This window comes from Spea bombifrons, chromosome 5 (genome assembly GCF_027358695.1).
Source record: "Spea bombifrons isolate aSpeBom1 chromosome 5, aSpeBom1.2.pri, whole genome shotgun sequence".
Classification (NCBI taxonomy): domain Eukaryota; kingdom Metazoa; phylum Chordata; class Amphibia; order Anura; family Pelobatidae; genus Spea; species Spea bombifrons.
In genome coordinates, this window is record NC_071091.1 from 1,672,221 (window position 1) to 1,691,349 (window position 19,129).

The 19,129-nt window shown below is 40.4% G+C and overlaps 2 protein-coding genes across 2 annotated transcripts in view; both read right to left on the minus strand.

The window, feature by feature from the left end:
* The window catches only part of MYL3 (myosin light chain 3), a 262,285-nt gene that overhangs the window by 94,704 nt on the left and 148,452 nt on the right, over positions 1-19,129 (minus strand). The gene's annotated exons all lie outside the window — the stretch shown is intronic.
* LOC128496851 (cathelicidin antimicrobial peptide-like) lies at positions 1,456-6,197 on the minus strand. Its single transcript, XM_053466665.1, has 4 exons — positions 6,009-6,197; positions 3,600-3,704; positions 2,672-2,746; positions 1,456-1,837 (listed from the first exon to the last, which is right to left on the minus strand). The coding sequence occupies exons 1-4, from the start codon at positions 6,195-6,197 to the stop codon at positions 1,649-1,651; spliced, it is 558 nt and encodes a 185-aa protein (XP_053322640.1). The 3' UTR covers positions 1,456-1,648.

The window sequence follows — 19,129 nt, forward strand, 5'->3', positions numbered from 1 at the left end:
TAGATAAATCAGTGACCGGCCCCTGTATAATGTATAGATAAATCAGTGACCGGCCCCTGTATAATGTATAGATAAATCAGTGACCGGCCCCCTGTATAATGTATAGATAAATCAGTGACCGGCCCCCTGTATAATGTATAGATAAATCAGTGAGCCGGCCCCTGTATAATGTATAGATAAATCAGTGATCCGGCCCCCTGTATAATGTATAGATAAATCAGTGACCGGTCCCCTGTATAATGTATAGATAAATCAGTGACAGGGCCCCTGTATAATGTATAGATAAATCAGTGAGCCGGCCCCCTGTATAATGTATAGATAAATCAGCGACTGGCCCCCTGTATAATGTATAGATAAATCAGTGAGCGGCCCCCTGTATAATGTATAGATAAATCAGTGACCCGCCCCCTGTATAATGTATAGATAAATCAGTGACCAGCCCATGTATAATGTATAGATAAATCAGTGACCGGCCCCCTGTATAATGTATAGATAAATCAGTGACCGGCCCATGTATAATGTATAGATAAATCAGTGACCGCCCCCCTGTATAATGTATAGATAAATCAGTGACCGGCCCATGTATAATGTATAGATAAATCAGTGACCGCCCCCCTGTATAATGTATAGATAAATCAGCGAGCCGGCCCCTGTATAATGTATAGATAAATCAGTGACCGCCCCCCTGTATAATGTATAGATAAATCAGTGACCGGCCCCTGTATAATGTATAGATAAATCAGTGACCGGCCCCTGTATAATGTATAGATAAATCAGTGACCGGCCCCTGTATAATGTATAGATAAATCAGCTCTTACACGTACTCAATATATTAGCTGTGAAACGTGGGGTAAAAAACTAAAAACTGCATTTTTCTTTGCATTTTTTCCAATCTCATGTAAATGGTTAATAATCTGCCATACATTCCAGGTATCATTTTGTGTGAACTGAGCCCCAAAAATGGTCAGTATTTCTCGTTCGGTAATTAGAAGGAAAGATCGCTGTCTGTCTGTCTGTCTGTCTGTCAGAAACCGAGTTTTTTAAGTAGCTCATTTGCATATTACTAACGAGGCGTCTCCGAGTATCCTTACATTATTATTATTTATTGTATTATATAGCGCCATCACATACCGTAGCGCGGTACAATGGGTAAACAGGATATGACAAGCAGTATATAACATACTAATCAGACTTACAGAAACAACAAGTGAGTAGGGCCCTGCGCACAGGAGCTTACAATCTAGAGCTCTCCTTCGATAAAGGTTTTTCAGAGAGCAAAAAGTCACAAAAACACAATAAAGGTGCAACATAACACATGATATTGAAATGAAAGCGATACTCCGGCATTATAAGATAGGCGAGTGGTCCCTTTTGGACCCCCATATGCTTTTGCCGCTAATGAAACCCCCCCCCCCATTCTGCTGAAAACCCAGACTCTTCCCAGAAAAAAAAACATTTTTTTTTTTTCCATGAACAAGTTAATTGTCACGGATATGACGTTGCCATAGAAACTGCAAAATATTCTAGATTTAACAAGATTTATTAGCTTTAAGCCACCAAATGTTCTAAGAATATTTCCGGCTCCAAACGATTCTCTAAACTCGAAAAATAAGTGAAAAAAGAAGAAAATGAAAGTCTGTGTATTTTATTAGTACAGGATATCAAAAATACATTGTAGGCAGGAGAACGAAGACTGGGAGCCGTCGGACGAAGTTCCGTTAAGCGTTCTCTTGGTTTTTGACAGTTTAAGGCTGCGCCGCTTCATGCGCCTCGCAAGTTTTTTGCTACTTTTCGTCCTCACATTTTCTTCCGTCAGATAATTGTCAGAAACGTTATTCTGCAGAGATAATGTGATGTTTTTTATTATTATTTAGAGATAATATACATTTTTTATTATTCTAGAGATAATATAATTTTTTTATTATTATTCTAGACATAATATACACTTGTTTAATTTATTCTAGAGATAATGGACACTTTTTAAAAATTATTCGAGAGATAATATACAATTTTTATTATCCTTGAGATAATATAAATGTTTTTATTATTTGGAGATAAGATAATTTTTTTTATTATTTAGAGATAATATAATTTTTTTTTACATTATGGAGATAATATACATTTTTTATTCTAGAGATAATATACATTTTTTATTCTAGAGATAATATACATTTTTTATTCTAGAGATAATATACATTTTTTATTCTAGAGATAATATACATTTTTTTTAATTATTCTAGAGACAATACATTTCTTTATTATTCTGCAGATAATATACAGTTATTATTGTTCTAGAGTGTATCTACAGAAAAAAATGAATTTGCCAAATTTTTTTCAAACAACCAATATGGTTTTATTTATTATTTTATTGATCATATTTGTATTTAATGTGCATTTTGTTGTGGAACATCTCTTATTTAAGTTTTTTTATTTCTCTCTATAAAATGAATTTTATATTTACTTTAATTGAAATGTCTCATTTTCTTTTTAATTTATGAAATTTTAGCTGAAACGCCGCGGCCACGACAAATTCAGACATTAGAACTGAAAATGCCCAAATATCTTTAGAAAATCTACCAAATTTAGCAACAACTTAATTCACCTCTGATTTAAGGTAGCAGAAAACTGCGATTTAACTATAAAAAAAACTATAAAAAAAAATGAGATATACCGTATCCGCCAACGTGCTGCAGGTCACTGTTATGTCTTCAGATCCATGGAAAGAAACCGTGCAGTTTTTTACCTCCTGAAAAATAAATATTGCAGGAACAGAATAGTAATATTGTTATTTTGTTCTTTGTTTTATTTAAAGGGAAATTTATCTGTCATACTTTTCACCAGAATTAAATTAATTTTTAAACCTTTCCGTAGTTTGTGGGGTTTTGTTTTGTGAATCAGTGTAAAACATTCCAAGATATTTGGTTTAAGAAATTTAAGATTACGGGACTATTTACATTTCGGGAAGCTGTGATTGGTGGCAGCCTGTGGCAGAACCAGTATTGTCTAATGGATTTCTTGTCTTGAACCTTCCTCTACTTTCTCCTCCCCAACCCTTATAAAGGCAACATAACCATATGTTAATAACCATATAATAATAATAATAATAATTATTATTATTATTATTATTAATAATAAGCTGGAGTAATATTATATAATATTAATAATCTAATATTTCCAGGCCTATACCTTGTTTGTATCTCGCATTAGCCAGATTTTGCCTTTAGCCAATTATATACAAACTCAATAATAATGAATGCTTGCACTACCCAGCACTTCATGAGGAAAGAGGGGATAATAATAATAATAATAATAATAATAATAATTATTATTATTATTAATAAAAAGAAAATATTATTGTTATTATTATCATTATTTTATTTGTTGCAGTTGTTTTAATTTTTATTATAATTATTATTATTGTTATTATTATCATTATTTTAATTGTGACTTGATATTTTAATTTTGATTATTATTGTATTTGTCGCTGTTGCTGTTTTTATTATTATTATTATTGCACAGTACATATCCCAAATCAACCCGAATTATTGGGCAGATATAAATCAATAAAAGCGATATTAATTAATAGATATTTAACTTACCCCGTCCTCCTTAAAGGGACACTCGCCGATGTGTTGTTGAGTTGACTTTGAACAGACGGTTTCTTTGATCAGAAACGTCAGGACGCCGCCGGGTACCGTGTCGGCCTAAATAATGAGAAAATACGATTTCATTTTAAATCAAAATTTTAGTCCAAAACAAAACTCCGAGTTGAATTATTCATGCTATGATTTGTATTTCTATTATTATTAATAATAATTGAGACTTTTAGATTGGACATTCTGTATTTATTCTCCCAGATATTAGATTAAGTATTTTTTTAATTTTTTTTGTTCTTAAATTTTCTTTTTAGGATATTTTCTTTTTAGAAGAGTTAAAAAAAAAAGCAATTTTTAATGTTTTAAGACCTAATTTCTTACTGCTCTCCGCTTCCGTGTCATCACAATCACAAAATTCTATAAAATTCTCCCTTTAAATGCTTCTCACTTTTTTTTTTAAACAAGACTTTTAACTCTGAATTTAAACATTTAAAATATATAAATAAAACCGATTTAAATTGGTTGTAAAATATTTATTTTTCATCTCCTTGTTCCTTCTTTAGAATTTAATAATACTAATTACTAATGAAACGATTGACCTGAGAATTAATTATCTTTTATTCAGTCCTGGGAGGGCATTTTTCTAAAGCCATTAAAAATGTATTAAATTTGGCCGCACTAGGTTTCTGCAGCTTTAACAAAATGTGTATTGTTTAATTAGTCAATTTCTGTTTTTATTAGACTCGCTCATTCGTTTTCGTCCCGAATTTTACAAATGCAACACTGGATGAAACAAATGAAAAACCAAATGTGCGCAATACGGAAATCTTCGTTCGTTCGTGGTCACGGCCGCCGTTTTAACTACACTAAGAGGAGGAGAATCTCGCCGTTTTAATTAAAACTTCTTCTACGCATTTATTTCCTGTTTCCATGGCAACCGGACGGAGGAATGGGATTTCCAAAAAACAAAAATGTTGGGCAAATTCCGTCCGAAGCCAGACGGATTTCATCCAAAACGAACACAATTTTTCCACTGAAAACGAACACAAAAAACGAACACAAACTTTCTGCCGGCATCCAAGTCTACTTTTTATCTGTAGAGAAAATGATACTTAATTCCCCATAAATATTTCCAATTTACACAATGTAACCGACTCATTGTTTAAACTGAATTGGTTCACTTGTGATTCCATGCACCACAATGGGACTGTGACTATTCCAGCTCCACCACACTGAGCTGATGCTTTATGGCAATGCTAATGAAGTCCCTTCCATCATAGACTTTTATTAGTCAGAGAGTTGGGTTGGGTGATTAAGACTGAGACATTCTATTGTCCCCCCACAGGCAGTATGATAAGGAGTCGGGGTGTTTGTCTAGTAGATTGGGGCCAGAAACCAGAGAGAGAACTCATACAACTGGCTGAAAACATATTATGGGGCAAAAAACTACAACTAGGGTAAAAAAAAGGAGCTAGATTTTTAAAAATGTATAATTAATTCGATACTAGGAATAAAAAATGATACAAGTCCCCTGGTAAGGTTAGCCATTTAAAATCATTTTCACCCTCTGTTCCTCTGAAAGGTGACACGAGGCTGATTTAGTTGTCTCGTCTAATCTTCTCACCCCATGTTGTCCTCAACGCTTCTAAACAATGCCGCGTGTGACTTCTCCGTCCTGTCCAAATGCTTCCAGAATCAAATCCTTTCTGCTCTGGGATCTTTCTTAAACGCTTCTGTGCTGTTTTTATCGAATTAAATTATCAGGAAAGGCTAAGCTGTATCGGTATGTTTGAATTCGCGGAGATAAGAGAGAAAAGGGATGGGAGAGAAAGAGAGAGACGAGGAGAGAAGACAGAGAGAGACGAGGAGAGAATGACATTTAAATCCATAAAGGGATAAAGGACGGGAGGGAATTTATTTCAAAGGAGGAGAAAAATTACAACAAGAGAGCGGAATCCAACACTAGAGAGTCAGAGACTGAGATGGAACGGAAGGAAGTTTTACTTTTCTCTCCCATCTCCTCTCTCTTCTCCCCCAAGCCGGATTTATCGAGATTCTTGTCTTTCCTGATGACTTTTTCTTACAAACCATTCCCCGTTTTGGTCGCCCTCCTCCTTTCTCTCGTGTGTCAATATCCTTCTGGGGCTGGGGTCTCCAGAACTGCCCCCAATTCTCTATGTGAGATCTGACCAGCAGTCTGTAAAGCGGCAGAACCCCCTCCCTCGTGCTGCCGCTAGTGAACCTCTTTATACACAGAGGGGCCGACCGCCTTCTTCTTTAACCCTCTAATATATCTTATCTTGTTTGTACGGTTTTAGGTTTAATATTATTATTGTAATAGCGCTACAGAATCCGCTGGCTCTATTCATATAATATCACCAATACATATCACCAAAAAACCCAAATACTTGCCGGCGGCTGGCGAGGTTTGACTGGGAGAGGTTTATAGAGGAATCCGGTGATCTGTTCCGCATTGTAGATCTCTACGGCTCTCTGTACGGATTCCGGATCTCGGGGAGCCCAGAAATCGTGGGGTACGGCGGCAGAATACAGCAGACACGCCGCGGCGTAGAGCAGGGATAACGGGGCGCAGCTCGCCATTATTCAGAGTCCCGCGGGGCTGATCGCAGGCGCAGCTGATAACCGGATCCGTTTCATCAAACCTCTGATCTTTACTCCACTCGATGAAAGGTTAAGATCACAATCCCTGCAGATTTAATCTAGAAATCCCGGCTCGGACTGTGACGCAGCTCGTCCCGATCCTCTGAGACACCCCAGTGCGAGGCAGTGCGAGGCAGGTGACGGCAGCCGCCCCGTTCACTAGACCGTGATGAGACACGCACACGCCTTGTGCAAGTAACCGGCTTTATATGTTGGGCAATCCGCACAGCGCCAGCTCATTACTTTCCGCATACCGTCGGCACGTAATACGACGAAGGGTTAAGGAAACGCTCGCGGCAGAGGAAGTGTTTACACAACCGATACATATTTATCTGACATCTGCATTTGTAACCACGGAAACGAACACGTTAAATAAAAAAACAATAAATTCAGAAAAAGTGTCTTTACATTTACCTTCACCCCCCAGCACTGTATACAGTAATATAACCCCCCAGCGCTGTATACAGTAATATAACCCCCAGCGCTGTATACAGTAATATAACCCCCCAGCGCTGTATACAGTAATATAACCCCAGCGCTGTATACAGTAATATAACCCCAGCGCTGTATACAGTAATATAACCCCCAGCGCTGTATACAGTAATATAACCCCCAGCACTGTATACAGTAATATAACCCCCCAGCACTGTATACAGTAATATAACCCCCAGCACTGTATACAGTAATATAACCCCCAGCACTGTATACAGTAATATAACCCCCCAGCGCTGTATACAGTAATATAACCCCCAGCGCTGTATACAGTAATATAACCCCCAGCACTGTATACAGTAATATAACCCCCCAGCGCTGTATACAGTAATATAACCCCCAGCGCTGTATACAGTAATATAACCCCCTGCGCTGTATACAGTAATATAACCCCCAGCGCTGTATACAGTAATATCACCCCCAGCACTGTATACAGTAATATAACCCCCAGCGCTGTTTATAGTAATATAACCCCCCAGCGCTGTATACAGTAATATATCCCCCCAGCGCTGTATACAGTAATATAACCCCCCAGCACTGTATACAGTAATATAACCCCCCAGCGCTGTATACAGTAATATAACCCCCAGCGCTGTATACAGTAATATAACCCCCCCGCGCTGTATACAGTAATATAACCCCCAGCGCTGTATACAGTAATATAACCCCCAGCACTGTATACAGTAATATAACCCCCCAGCGCTGTATACAGTAATATAACCCCCCAGCGCTGTATACAGTAATATACCCCCAGCGCTGTATACAGTAATATAACCCCCAGCGCTGTATACAGTAATATAACCCCCCAGCGCTGTATACAGTAATATAACCCCCCAGCGCTGTATACAGTAATATAACCCCCAGTGCTGTATACAGTAATATAACCCCCCCGGCACTGTATACAGTAATATAACCCCCAGCGCTGTATACAGTAATATAACCCCCAGCTCTGTATACAGTAATATAACCCCCCAGCGCTGTATACAGTAATATAACCCCCAGCGCTGTATATAGTAATATAACCCCCCAGTGCTGTATAACAGTAATATAACCCCCAGCACTGTATACAGTAATATAACCCCCCAGCGCTGTATACAGTAATATAACCCCCAGCGCTGTATACAGTAATATAACCCCCAGCACTGTATACAGTAATATAACCCCCCAGCGCTGTATACAGTAATATAACCCCCAGCACTGTATACAGTAATATAACCCCCAGCGCTGTATACAGTAATATAACCCCCAGCGCTGTATACAGTAATATAACCCCCAGCGCTGTATACAGTAATATAACCCCCAGCGCTGTATACAGTAATATAACCCCCAGCGCTGTATACAGTAATATACCCCCCAGCACTGTATACAGTAATATAACCCCCAGCACTGTATACAGTAATATAACCCCCAGTGCTGTATACAGTAATATAACCCCCCAGCGCTGTATACAGTAATATATCCCCCCAGCGCTGTATACAGTAATATAACCCCCCAGCACTGTATACAGTAATATAACCCCCCAGCGCTGTATACAGTAATATAACCCCCAGCGCTGTATACAGTAATATAACCCCCCCGCGCTGTATACAGTAATATAACCCCCAGCGCTGTATACAGTAATATAACCCCCAGCACTGTATACAGTAATATAACCCCCCAGCGCTGTATACAGTAATATAACCCCCCAGCGCTGTATACAGTAATATACCCCCAGCGCTGTATACAGTAATATAACCCCCAGCGCTGTATACAGTAATATAACCCCCCAGCGCTGTATACAGTAATATAACCCCCCAGCGCTGTATACAGTAATATAACCCCCAGCGCTGTATACAGTAATATAACCCCCCCGGCACTGTATACAGTAAAATACCCCCAGCGCTGTATACAGTAATATAACCCCCAGCGCTGTATACAGTAATACAACCCCCCAGCGCTGTATACAGTAATATAACCCCCAGCTCTGTATACAGTAATATAACCCCCCAGCGCTGTATACAGTAATATAACCCCCAGCGCTGTATATAGTAATATAACCCCCCAGTGCTGTATAACAGTAATATAACCCCCAGCACTGTATACAGTAATATAACCCCCCAGCGCTGTATACAGTAATATAACCCCCAGCGCTGTATACAGTAATATAACCCCCAGCACTGTATACAGTAATATAACCCCCCAGCGCTGTATACAGTAATATAACCCCCAGCACTGTATACAGTAATATAACCCCCAGCGCTGTATACAGTAATATAACCCCAGCGCTGTATACAGTAATATAACCCCCCCAGCGCTGTATACAGTAATATAACCCCCTAGCGCTGTATACAGTAATATAACCCCCAGCGCTGTATACAGTAATATAACCCCCCAGCACTGTATACAGTAATATAACCCCCAGCACTGTATACAGTAATATAACCCCCAGCACTGTATACAGTAATATAACCCCCAGCGCTGTATACAATAATATAACCCCCCAGCACTGTATACAGTAATATAACCCCCAGTGCTGTATACAGTAATATAACCCCCCGCGCTGTATACAGTAATATAACCCCAGTGCTGTATACAGTAATATAACCCCCACAGCGCTGTATACAGTAATATAACCCCCCAGCGCTGTATACAGTAATATAACCCCCCAGCGCTGTATACAGTAATATAACCCCCCGCGCTGTATACAGTAATATAACCCCCAGCGCTGTATACAGTAATATAACCCCCACAGCGCTGTATACAGTAATATAACCCCCCAGCGCTGTATACAGTAATATAACCCCCCAGCGCTGTATACAATAATATAACCCCCCAGCGCTGTATACAGTAATATAACCCCCAGTGCTGTATACAGTAATATAACCCCCCGCGCTGTATACAGTAATATAACCCCAGTGCTGTATACAGTAATATAACCCCCACAGCGCTGTATACAGTAATATAACCCCCCAGCGCTGTATACAGTAATATAACCCCCCAGCGCTGTATACAGTAATATAACCCCCCGCGCTGTATACAGTAATATAACCCCCAGCGCTGTATACAGTAATATAACCCCCACAGCGCTGTATACAGTAATATAACCCCCCAGCGCTGTATACAGTAATATAACCCCCCAGCGCTGTATACAATAATATAACCCCCCAGCGCTGTATACAGTAATATAACCCCCAGCGCTGTATACAGTAATATAACCCCCAGCGCTGTATACAGTAATATAACCCCCCAGCGCTGTATACAGTAATGTCGGTCAGTGTCAAAAACCTGCAGACCCGGAGCCGCCGTTGCTGTCAGTCATGTGATATTTTGGGTGACTTTTCCGGCTTAAACACCACACTGAGCTGATGCTTTATGGCGATGCTAATGAAGTCCGTAGACAGAGCGAGAATCATACAAACGCCTTATATGAAGCTGCCTGAAAACATTATATTATGGGGCAAAAACTACAACTGGGGTAAAAAAAACAAAAACCCCACCAAATTTAGTGGTAAAATATCACATTATATATATAACCTGCATGGCCCCAACAGAAACTGGATTTCTGTGCAGAGGGAATTTTAATGATATAATATCGATGTTTTTAAGCAAGGAGGGTCCAGCTCATTAAAGTTAAAATCTTTTATTGAAAAGAACCATTAATGCGCTTCACAAAGGTTTTATTGAAACGTTCTGGCAGAGCCGGCGGCTCCTTTTATTATTACGGTAACTTTATCAGCGGATTATGTAACCGGGTATCGTCCGTCCCGCGTGGTGTTTACCCAATCCCCGAACAAAAGAGGCCTTATCAGGCGGCCGACGAGGTCTGCGCATGCTGCATTTAGCGGACCGAGAACTATCCCTGTCTGACTACGTCTCGGAATATCTATAAATATAAATCAATTTATTTCTACCGTACATCTCCAGCGCACTCCACTCCCATCCAGACAATTAATCTGTTGATTTCATGATTTTGCAATTCAAAGCAGAAATCTCTGAATATTCTGTCAATACGTCTGGGGGGAGCCCCTACCGGCCCCCAGGAATCCCCATTTGAAGATGAGTTTTCTGCTAGTGCTGTCACCCATGAGAACTATTTTAACCTGATAGAAAGCTTATCGGGGCCACGATTGGCCCCCTGACACACCGGGGCCATACCTGGGAAGGATGCGGGTAGGGGGTCCAGCTGACTTTACCCCCCCTCTATAAATATATATATAATTTGTTCACTAAATGAGAAAGAGAGAAACAAAAAAAAACTCGAACATTTCTCTGGGCCTGTAGCGTAAAGTAGCGCAGGTCCTTAAGGGGTTAATAGGTGCTTGTGCCTACATAACCGGGGCGGTCCTCGTTTCGGGGCAATGTCTCGTTGAGCTGCCCCACTGTCCGGCCTTCGCTGGGTACCGGCCCACCAAGCTGTGCTTTAGATATATGTATGGTCCTACCCCGACCTCCCGTCTCTTACCACAAACTCCCCCCAAAAAGGTTTTTTTTTTAACCCCACCAGCTCCGTGCCGCTAAATACCCCTTTATTGCTCAACACTTGTTTTTTTTTTTAAATCTTACGCAAACAGTGAACAATCCGTGAATAAACGGGACCGAGCCAGAGATACGAAAACCGCATGACTGCCGCTCACTAACCCGAAAATTAAACGTTTGTTCCTCTGCTGTGGACGCGAACGGCTCTGCTGAGGAACTCCGTTTCTTGAATTTTTTTTATTTTTTATTTTAAATATTTTTATTAAAAAAGCTTTTTTTTAGTTTTCATGTATCCATTGGAATCTTATTATCAGCAGGAGAAGCTCCAGCAGGATCGTCACCAATTTCTGAAACAAAAATGTCCTTTTTTTAAGACAAGACCTCATATTATGCGTAAGGATTAGCGACGGATGATGTTACACGATCCCTACCGGTCTGCATTAACCGGTTTAATCCCCGCCTATTGATTTGATTATTGGGAAGCATTTAATCCTCCGCACGTTCATAAATGTGTGCGTTTTCAGACGGAAACCATAAATCGTGTTTTAGAGAACTAATTAAACAAATTAATTTATAAAAAAAATGTATTAAAAAACATCTAGTAAAATGATTATTAACAACAAAAAAACTATAACGCAGCTACGTGGAAATGTTCTTTAGTTAAAGCTATAAATTACTGACCTGCTCTCTTTTATCTCTTTAATTGCCACAACCACAAGGGATTCTGGGTAGGCGCATGCGTTGTCAAAGGCTGTCCTGTCCAGCGGGGCGATTACTTTCAAGGGATCCGTGTTTAAAGTGGATGTAGAGGCAAAAGGAGATCATTGTTGACCTTATTTGCATGCGCCTACCCAGAATCCCTTGTGGTTGTGGCAGCAGCATGAGATTTCTGAGGGAAAAACAAGCCTTCTGGTTTGTCTGGTGTTTGTAGATTAGTGTCTTTTTAAGTGGGGGAGAGGACGTCACCGGAATGACCATCATTTGGGCGGAAGTTTGTTCCAGGTTATGCGGACGAAGATAGAAGAGAAAAGATAAAAGATAAAGGAGAGAAAATGAAAGAGAGAAGATAGAAGATAAAAGATAAAGGGGAGAAGATGAAGTACAAGAAAATGCAGAAGAGGAAGTGGTTGGCAGAGAAGGTAGTGAAACATTAGTGGGGGGGAGGGTCTGAATTCATTTTTGTTGCTTCATCAAATTTGCCAAAATTCTGTAAATTTGCAATTCGTATAACTCCAAATGCACAAGTCTAATAAAGACTGCCAGCCGCCTTTCTCTCCCGCCAGCCGCCTTTCTCTCCCGCCAGGCGCCTTTCTCTCCTGCCAGCCTCCTTTCTCTCCCGCCAGCAGCCTTTCTCTCCCGCCAGCCGCCTTTCTCTCCCGCCAGCCTCCTTTCTCTCCCGCCAGCCGCCTTTCTCTCCCGCCAGCTGCCTTTCTCTCCCGCTAGCCTCCTTTCTCTCCCGCCAGCCGCCTTTCTCTCCCGCCAGCTGCCTTTCTCTCCCGCCAGCTGCCTTTCTCTCCCGCCAGCTGCCTTTCTCTCCCGCCAGCTGCCTTTCTCTCCCGCCAGCCGCCTTTCTCTCCCGCCAGCCGCCTTTCTCTCCCGCCAGCCGCCTTTCTCTCCCGCCAGCTGCCTTTCTCTCCCGCCAGCCTCCTTTCTCTCCCGCCAGCTGCCTTTCTCTCCCGCCAGCTGCCTTTCTCTCCCACCAGCTGCCTTTCTCTCCCGCCAGCCTCCTTTCTCTCCCGCCAGCTGCCCTTATTTAACTTCACTTTTTTTGTTGGTTTTATCGTTAAAACACATGAAAGTAACGCATTTGTTAAACTGTGTCTATTAATTTGGTAATTTATTCAGCAATGGCTAAAGTTCACATCGCAAATACAGAAAAAAACACAATAAAAGAGCAGAGCAAACATTTGTCATTTTTTTTAACCTTAAATATTCTGAATAAATTCCAAATATTACAAACGTGAATTCACATTTCCAAGGTAGCAAATATAGGAAAAAAAGGAAAAGGATGACACATTGTCTGCAACCCCCTCCATTTTCCCACCAATATGGCAACCCTACTCAAACACGCGCTAAGTGTCCTGTGGCTGCAGAGTGAGCTTCGTGTGCCGCGCATGCTGGCCGCTGCCGGTGGGAAGGCTTCCAATGCCCGCTATGTACATACATCACCACGCTCCTGGTATATTCAGAGATGGGACTATTTTTTAGGCTGGCTGGGATCAGGGACTGTTGGCAGGTATGCGTGACATTCCGGGTAACATTCTTTGGCGGCGCTTATGATATTATAAGCTACGAACAATAGTAACGTGAAGCACGAGTACTGATATATATCTGAATAAATACAAACGTAACAATTACCCACAAAGGTTAGGAAAATATTGACTCCGGGGATTAACCGTAACGAAGCTTTGTGAGAGGTGAGCGTGCGCAGCCGTACCATCTCAAACGCCGCGCCATATGCGATAAAGGAGTAAGGACCCCAACTCCTTACGGCTGCCCCTGTTTATTATATCTGATATATATATATATATAAACTACATTTTTGGCAATAAAAGAAAAAGAGACCTTTTTTAAAAATTATTTTTCTTTGAAAATAGTGTTTTTCCAAACTGCAAACACATAGTAAAGTTTTATAAATAACAAAAAAAAATGCTGTAAATATAGCAAATTTTTGTGCAAAGTGAACATAAAATGTATACATTTTGATTTTATTAGTGTGTTTTCCTGGATTTTATCAAAAATTCAGAGAAAATAAATGTGTAAAGTGTAAAGAAGGATATGGAAAGCTTCAGAAATAAAGTCCCAAAGTAAGTAATGTATTCACAGCCAATGAGAATGGTGGAAGCCGTTAGACTTCGTCTTCCACATCTGTATTTATGTTGCAGAAAAGTACATTTTATCCTATATAGAAGCCTGCAGACGCTCAGAGGCGTAAGAGTGTTTGGCTGAGCCCTTTGTCTACCCCAGATCCACCCTGCTGCTTACTTGTTTATTGGGGGTTATTCCCCCCATGAGCAGTTATCACCAATTTCCAGACATAGATGGTAGATCCGTGGAACAGCCTCCCAGCAGAAGTGGTAGAGGGTAATACAGTGAGGGTATTAAACATGCATGGGATAGGCATACGGCTCCTGAATCTAAGACGAGACCAACGACTGATTAAGGTTTGAGTCGTTACAGCAGGAGAAACGGGCGACTAGACGGGGGCCGCCGGGGGCCGATCTGCCGGGGGAGGGGAGTTCTATGGACATTGTTTTTAATCTTGTTGTTTGTTTATATCCATTACAGTTTTACCGTCCACACTGGATTCTACTTTTTATGCTTCTGCATTTTGGGGATTTTTGGGGGGATTTAATTATTATTATTTTTAGAACTTTATTGTTATTATTATTATTATTGTTATTATTATTAATATTGAATGGCTGTGAATACATTTTCTATTTCGGAATAATATCTCTGAACTTGGTCTTGTTACTTGCGTGCGTCGTTCCGCGCTGACAGCCGCGTGTGAATAGAGACCCCAATATAATCGCCTGCGGAGCTTGGTCAGCACTTTTGGGTCGTATGCAGAATTTTAGTGAATTTACTTTTTTGAAAATATGCGGAATATACACTCCAAGCACATCATTCTTCCCAGAAAACGTCCCCTGGGCCGATCCGTGCCGCCCGGGGCTTTTGGTCGGAGACCGCGTTGAGGGAACGGTGACTCCTGTTGGCGATCCTCGTGGTTTTCTAGAAGGAATGCACTGCCGTCCTCCAGTATAATAATATCCACTCCTGGAAGGACCCGGCCACTTACTTCACTGTCTTCTTCTGGCAGTTCCTCCTCATCATCATCTTCATCATCGTCGTCCTTGATAGGTGTAACAGGGTCCCAGGCAAATGCAAAACCAACATGGCCGCCAATGTCTCCCTTTGCGGAATGTTCTGGATCCTGTTCATTGCTGTCTCGCAAAATCTGGTTACCAGCTCCGTTTGCCTAATTACAGAAAATATAAAATGTTATGTAAAATCATGAAAAAGATGCGTAATAGCATAAAAAAACTGCCTGCATATCGTATTAACCCCTTTAGGACAATGGGCGGTCCCTAAACCCACTGAAAACAATGCATTTTGAGCCCGTACATGTACGGGCTTTGTCACTAAGGGGTTAAAAACATCATGTCATGTAAGAGATTAGATATATTTCCAATAAAAAAATAAAGATTTTTCATTTACTGTTTATGGGCACAGTGGGCACTCAGCTTCTACTTCCTGTTTCTGAACCAATTATGTTACAAAGATTTAAAAAGCTTTTATATGATTGGCCAATCAGTAAAGGGATAAGTCGCGTTTCTGTATAACTGCTGCTTTTAGGATACAACCCGACTACGACACGTTGTAAAATATAACAATTCATTTTTTACTATTTATCTACCTTGAATTCTTAACATTGTTTCTGTTCATTTTATTGGACTTTATTGTTTAATTTAAAAGGAAGTCGAGAATACTAAAAATGTCTCAAATCATTGATTTACAATGTCTTATATCTGAAGCATTTTAGCATGAAATTTCAGAATTTACCCCGGAATAAATGCCCTCGCAGACGACAGAGAAGGTAGTTTCTTGATCGTTGGTGGAAGCCGTACAGGTTTTGATCATCTATGGGAAAATAAAATTATTTTCCTACGTTTAAAGTAATTACAGTTTTTAAAAACAGATGATTCTGTTAATATTTAAAACGTATCTTAATATTAAAAACATTATATATATTTCTGTTTGCCATGTGACTAGTTTTATTTAACCACTTAACGACCAATGACGTGCCAGACACGTCACGGAAAACAGGCAGTTAACGAACAATGACGTGTCTGGCATGTCATGGCATTAATATAAAAAATGTCAAATTTTATTAAACTGGAATTGATTGACAGTTTTTATAAAGAAAAAACAATATTCTGAGAATCATTCAAAGGTGTAAATTAAATATGCAGTAATTTGTCATTAGATATTTTTTTATTCTTAGTTCCATATCTTGGCCAAAATATGATCTAAAGGGAAATTGTTGCCACCAGTTATTTTTTTTCACGATTTTATTTGTTTTTTGCTTTTTTAAATCTGTAGAATTGTTTTGGAAATATTTTCTTTGAAAGATCGTCTCGTAGAAACTGATGGCTCTGTTACGATGTGGCAGAACCGGCATTATCAGATTTTCCTCCTGCCCCCTTTTACTCCCCCCACCCTTATAAAGGCTGCCAGAACCAATTAGGAATCATCAGCAACCTGAGGTTTTTTATTTGAAGAAGAGACCTGTGAGATCCTGAAAGGTTTTTATTTTCTATGTTGGCCCAAATAAAATGTAGCAACCTCAACAAAAGAATCCAACGTAACAACAGAGGAGACATCACATCGACCAAAATGTAGTCACATGATTAAATATGACGTCAGCGAATCGGTGAATAAATAACTGGCGCAAAAACTAGTAATTTAGAAAAAAAAGATCTTTTAAAAACCAATTTTTTTTATAAAAACTAAAACTCAAACATTATAACTCACCCCGTCTGTTTTGAACTCGCACTCATCCGGTATTTTGTTTTCAGATTTTTGGCACGTTGTCTCTTTGATCGTGAAATTTGTTTGTCTTCGTCCATCTGAAGCATTCTGCATGAAAATAAAATAATTAAAAATAAACGAAACGATATTTGTGAAATAGCAGAATGGGCAGGTTTAAAAACAGTTTTTCTCTTAGTACTGGATCATTTTTGTGTTCCTTCGACTGTTTTATATTCTATCCCTTTTGCTCCTGGACAGGCTGGCCAAAGTAGCCAGAGTGAAAGCTTCTAACCGGTCCCTGGAATATAATCCACATTATTTATAAAGAATTATTATTTTTATTATTATTATTATTATTTTATTTCCTGTAATTAAAGAATTATTATTATTTTTTAAATTATTATTTATTTCCTGTAATTAAAGAATTATTATTTTTTTTTAAATTATTATTTATTTTCTGTAATTAAAGCAGCTCGTTGAGTGGAGGCAGATTTTCTCTATACATCCGTATCCCAGCGAATCCGTATAGAATTGGGCAAAAACATTTACCCCGTCTCTGAAATTGGCTACTTTTCTCTCCAGGGAAACTTTTGTCACAAAAACTTTTGTTTTCTGCTGATTTATACGATGTATATGATGTCACAGCGTAGAGGGTGTTTCAGGAAACTGCCTGTTTGTCTTCACTTCCCCCCTCTTAGTGACCGAGTAATTCTTATATATATATATAAACCGGTACTGTATGGACAAAAGTATTGGGACACCTGACCATTACACCCGCAGGGGCTTTCCATGGGGTTGGGGTAGGGGGTCTGTACGGTGCTTTGAAGGGGACATCCCAAGACATTTTGGATGATGCTCTGCGTCCAGCTTTGTGGGGACAGTTTTGGGGGAAACCCTTTTCTATCCCAGCGTGACTGCGCCCAGTGCACAAAGCGAGCTCCATAAAGACATGGTTGGATGGGTTTGGGGAGGAAGAACTTGGCCGGCCGCACAAAGCCCCGACCTCAACCCCATCAAACACCTTTGGGATGAACCGGAACGGAGATTCCAACATCAGTGCCTGACCGGTGAGGTGGGGGTACATTACACAAGAGGTGAAAGTGAAGATGTCAACTCTCCTGAAAACAACTGAAAACTCCTGACTTAGTGAATACGCCCCAAACTAAAGCACTTAACAGACATTATCTTGTGATGGATATTTGATGACATCTTTGCTCTGGAGGAAGCCAGTAACAATGTTGCGCAGGAGGAATGTCCAGCTCTCACATTGGACCCCTTTCTTCTGTATTTTTTATGCACACTTTTGGGGGCCCCTGAGAGCCGAATGCCTTCCACCTAGAACCCTACAAATAAAACTTAAGGGGTTAAACTCACCACTTTGTACAGCCGCTCCTCTTCCAGCAGCTTATACACGAAGTCGGAATTCGACCCCCGGTTGTAGAGGTCGATAGCCTTTGATGCGGTCGTGGAATATTTCATATCCAGCAGCGCCTGCGCGACCGAGGCTCCGCTGATCACTGTGCTCGTCGAAGCGAGGATGAGGAGTCCGAGTACCCAGAGCCCCATTCTGTTTATTAACCCCCCGTCCGCCGGTCTGCTAGATTATAACGTCTGTTCCTGCCGCACAAAGCGCTGCAAATGACACAAATAAGGAGCGTTCGTTCGATCTGTAACTGAGCGACGCGCAGTCCTCGCATCAAACAAAGCAGCCGAGGATTAGCGGCCGGCGCAGCCTGCAAGCCAAATATTAGGATTGTGAGAGTTGGACCTGAGAAGCAGAACTTGCGACAGCTTTCAGCGAGCATTCTGACTGCTAATAATAATAATAATAATAATAATAATAATAATAGGTACTTCTTTGCCCCAGGATAGACTTTTCCCCTTGCTGCTTGCATTAATGTTTTCATAGTCGCCATAATAAAACTTTTTTGGGCACAGCAACTAAATCCAATGTGGATAGCGTTATACGTGGCATATCGAATGTTAAGCAAAAATGGTTATATTGCAAAATAGATGAACAGCCTCCCGGCAGAGGTGGTAGAGGGTAATACAGTGAGGGGATTAAACATGCATGGGATAGGCATACGGCTCCTGAATCTAAGACGAGACCAGCGACTGATTTGAGTTTGAGTCGTTACAGCAGGAGAAACGGGCGACTAGACGGGGGCCGCCGGGGGCCGGATGGATAACGCTGCTTACAGACCAATGAATTTTTCCCTTGTAAATTAGTAATTTCATGACCTATTTTCAACATATTTGCATTAAAAAAACTACGATTTACTGCAACGGAATAGGAAACCGGGCACTGTGGGCATCGGCGCTGCCCTCTATTGCCTGTCAACCTAGCGGGGGGGGAACTTATTTTACACTCAAGTAAACGTATAGTCCTTCAG

Excerpts from the sequence above, each read along its gene's own strand:
- LOC128496851 (XM_053466665.1), bottom strand. The coding sequence starts at position 6,197 with ATGGCGAGCTGCGCCCCGTTATCCCTGCTCTACGCCGCGGCGTGTCTG. Across the intron at positions 3,705-6,008 it reads TCAAACCTCGCCAGCCGCCG|GCCGACACGGTACCCGGCGG; the intron begins GCAAGTATTTGG and ends CTCATTATTTAG. Across the intron at positions 1,838-2,671 it reads GCAGCACGTTGGCGGATACG|AATAACGTTTCTGACAATTA; the intron begins GTATATCTCATT and ends TTATCTCTGCAG.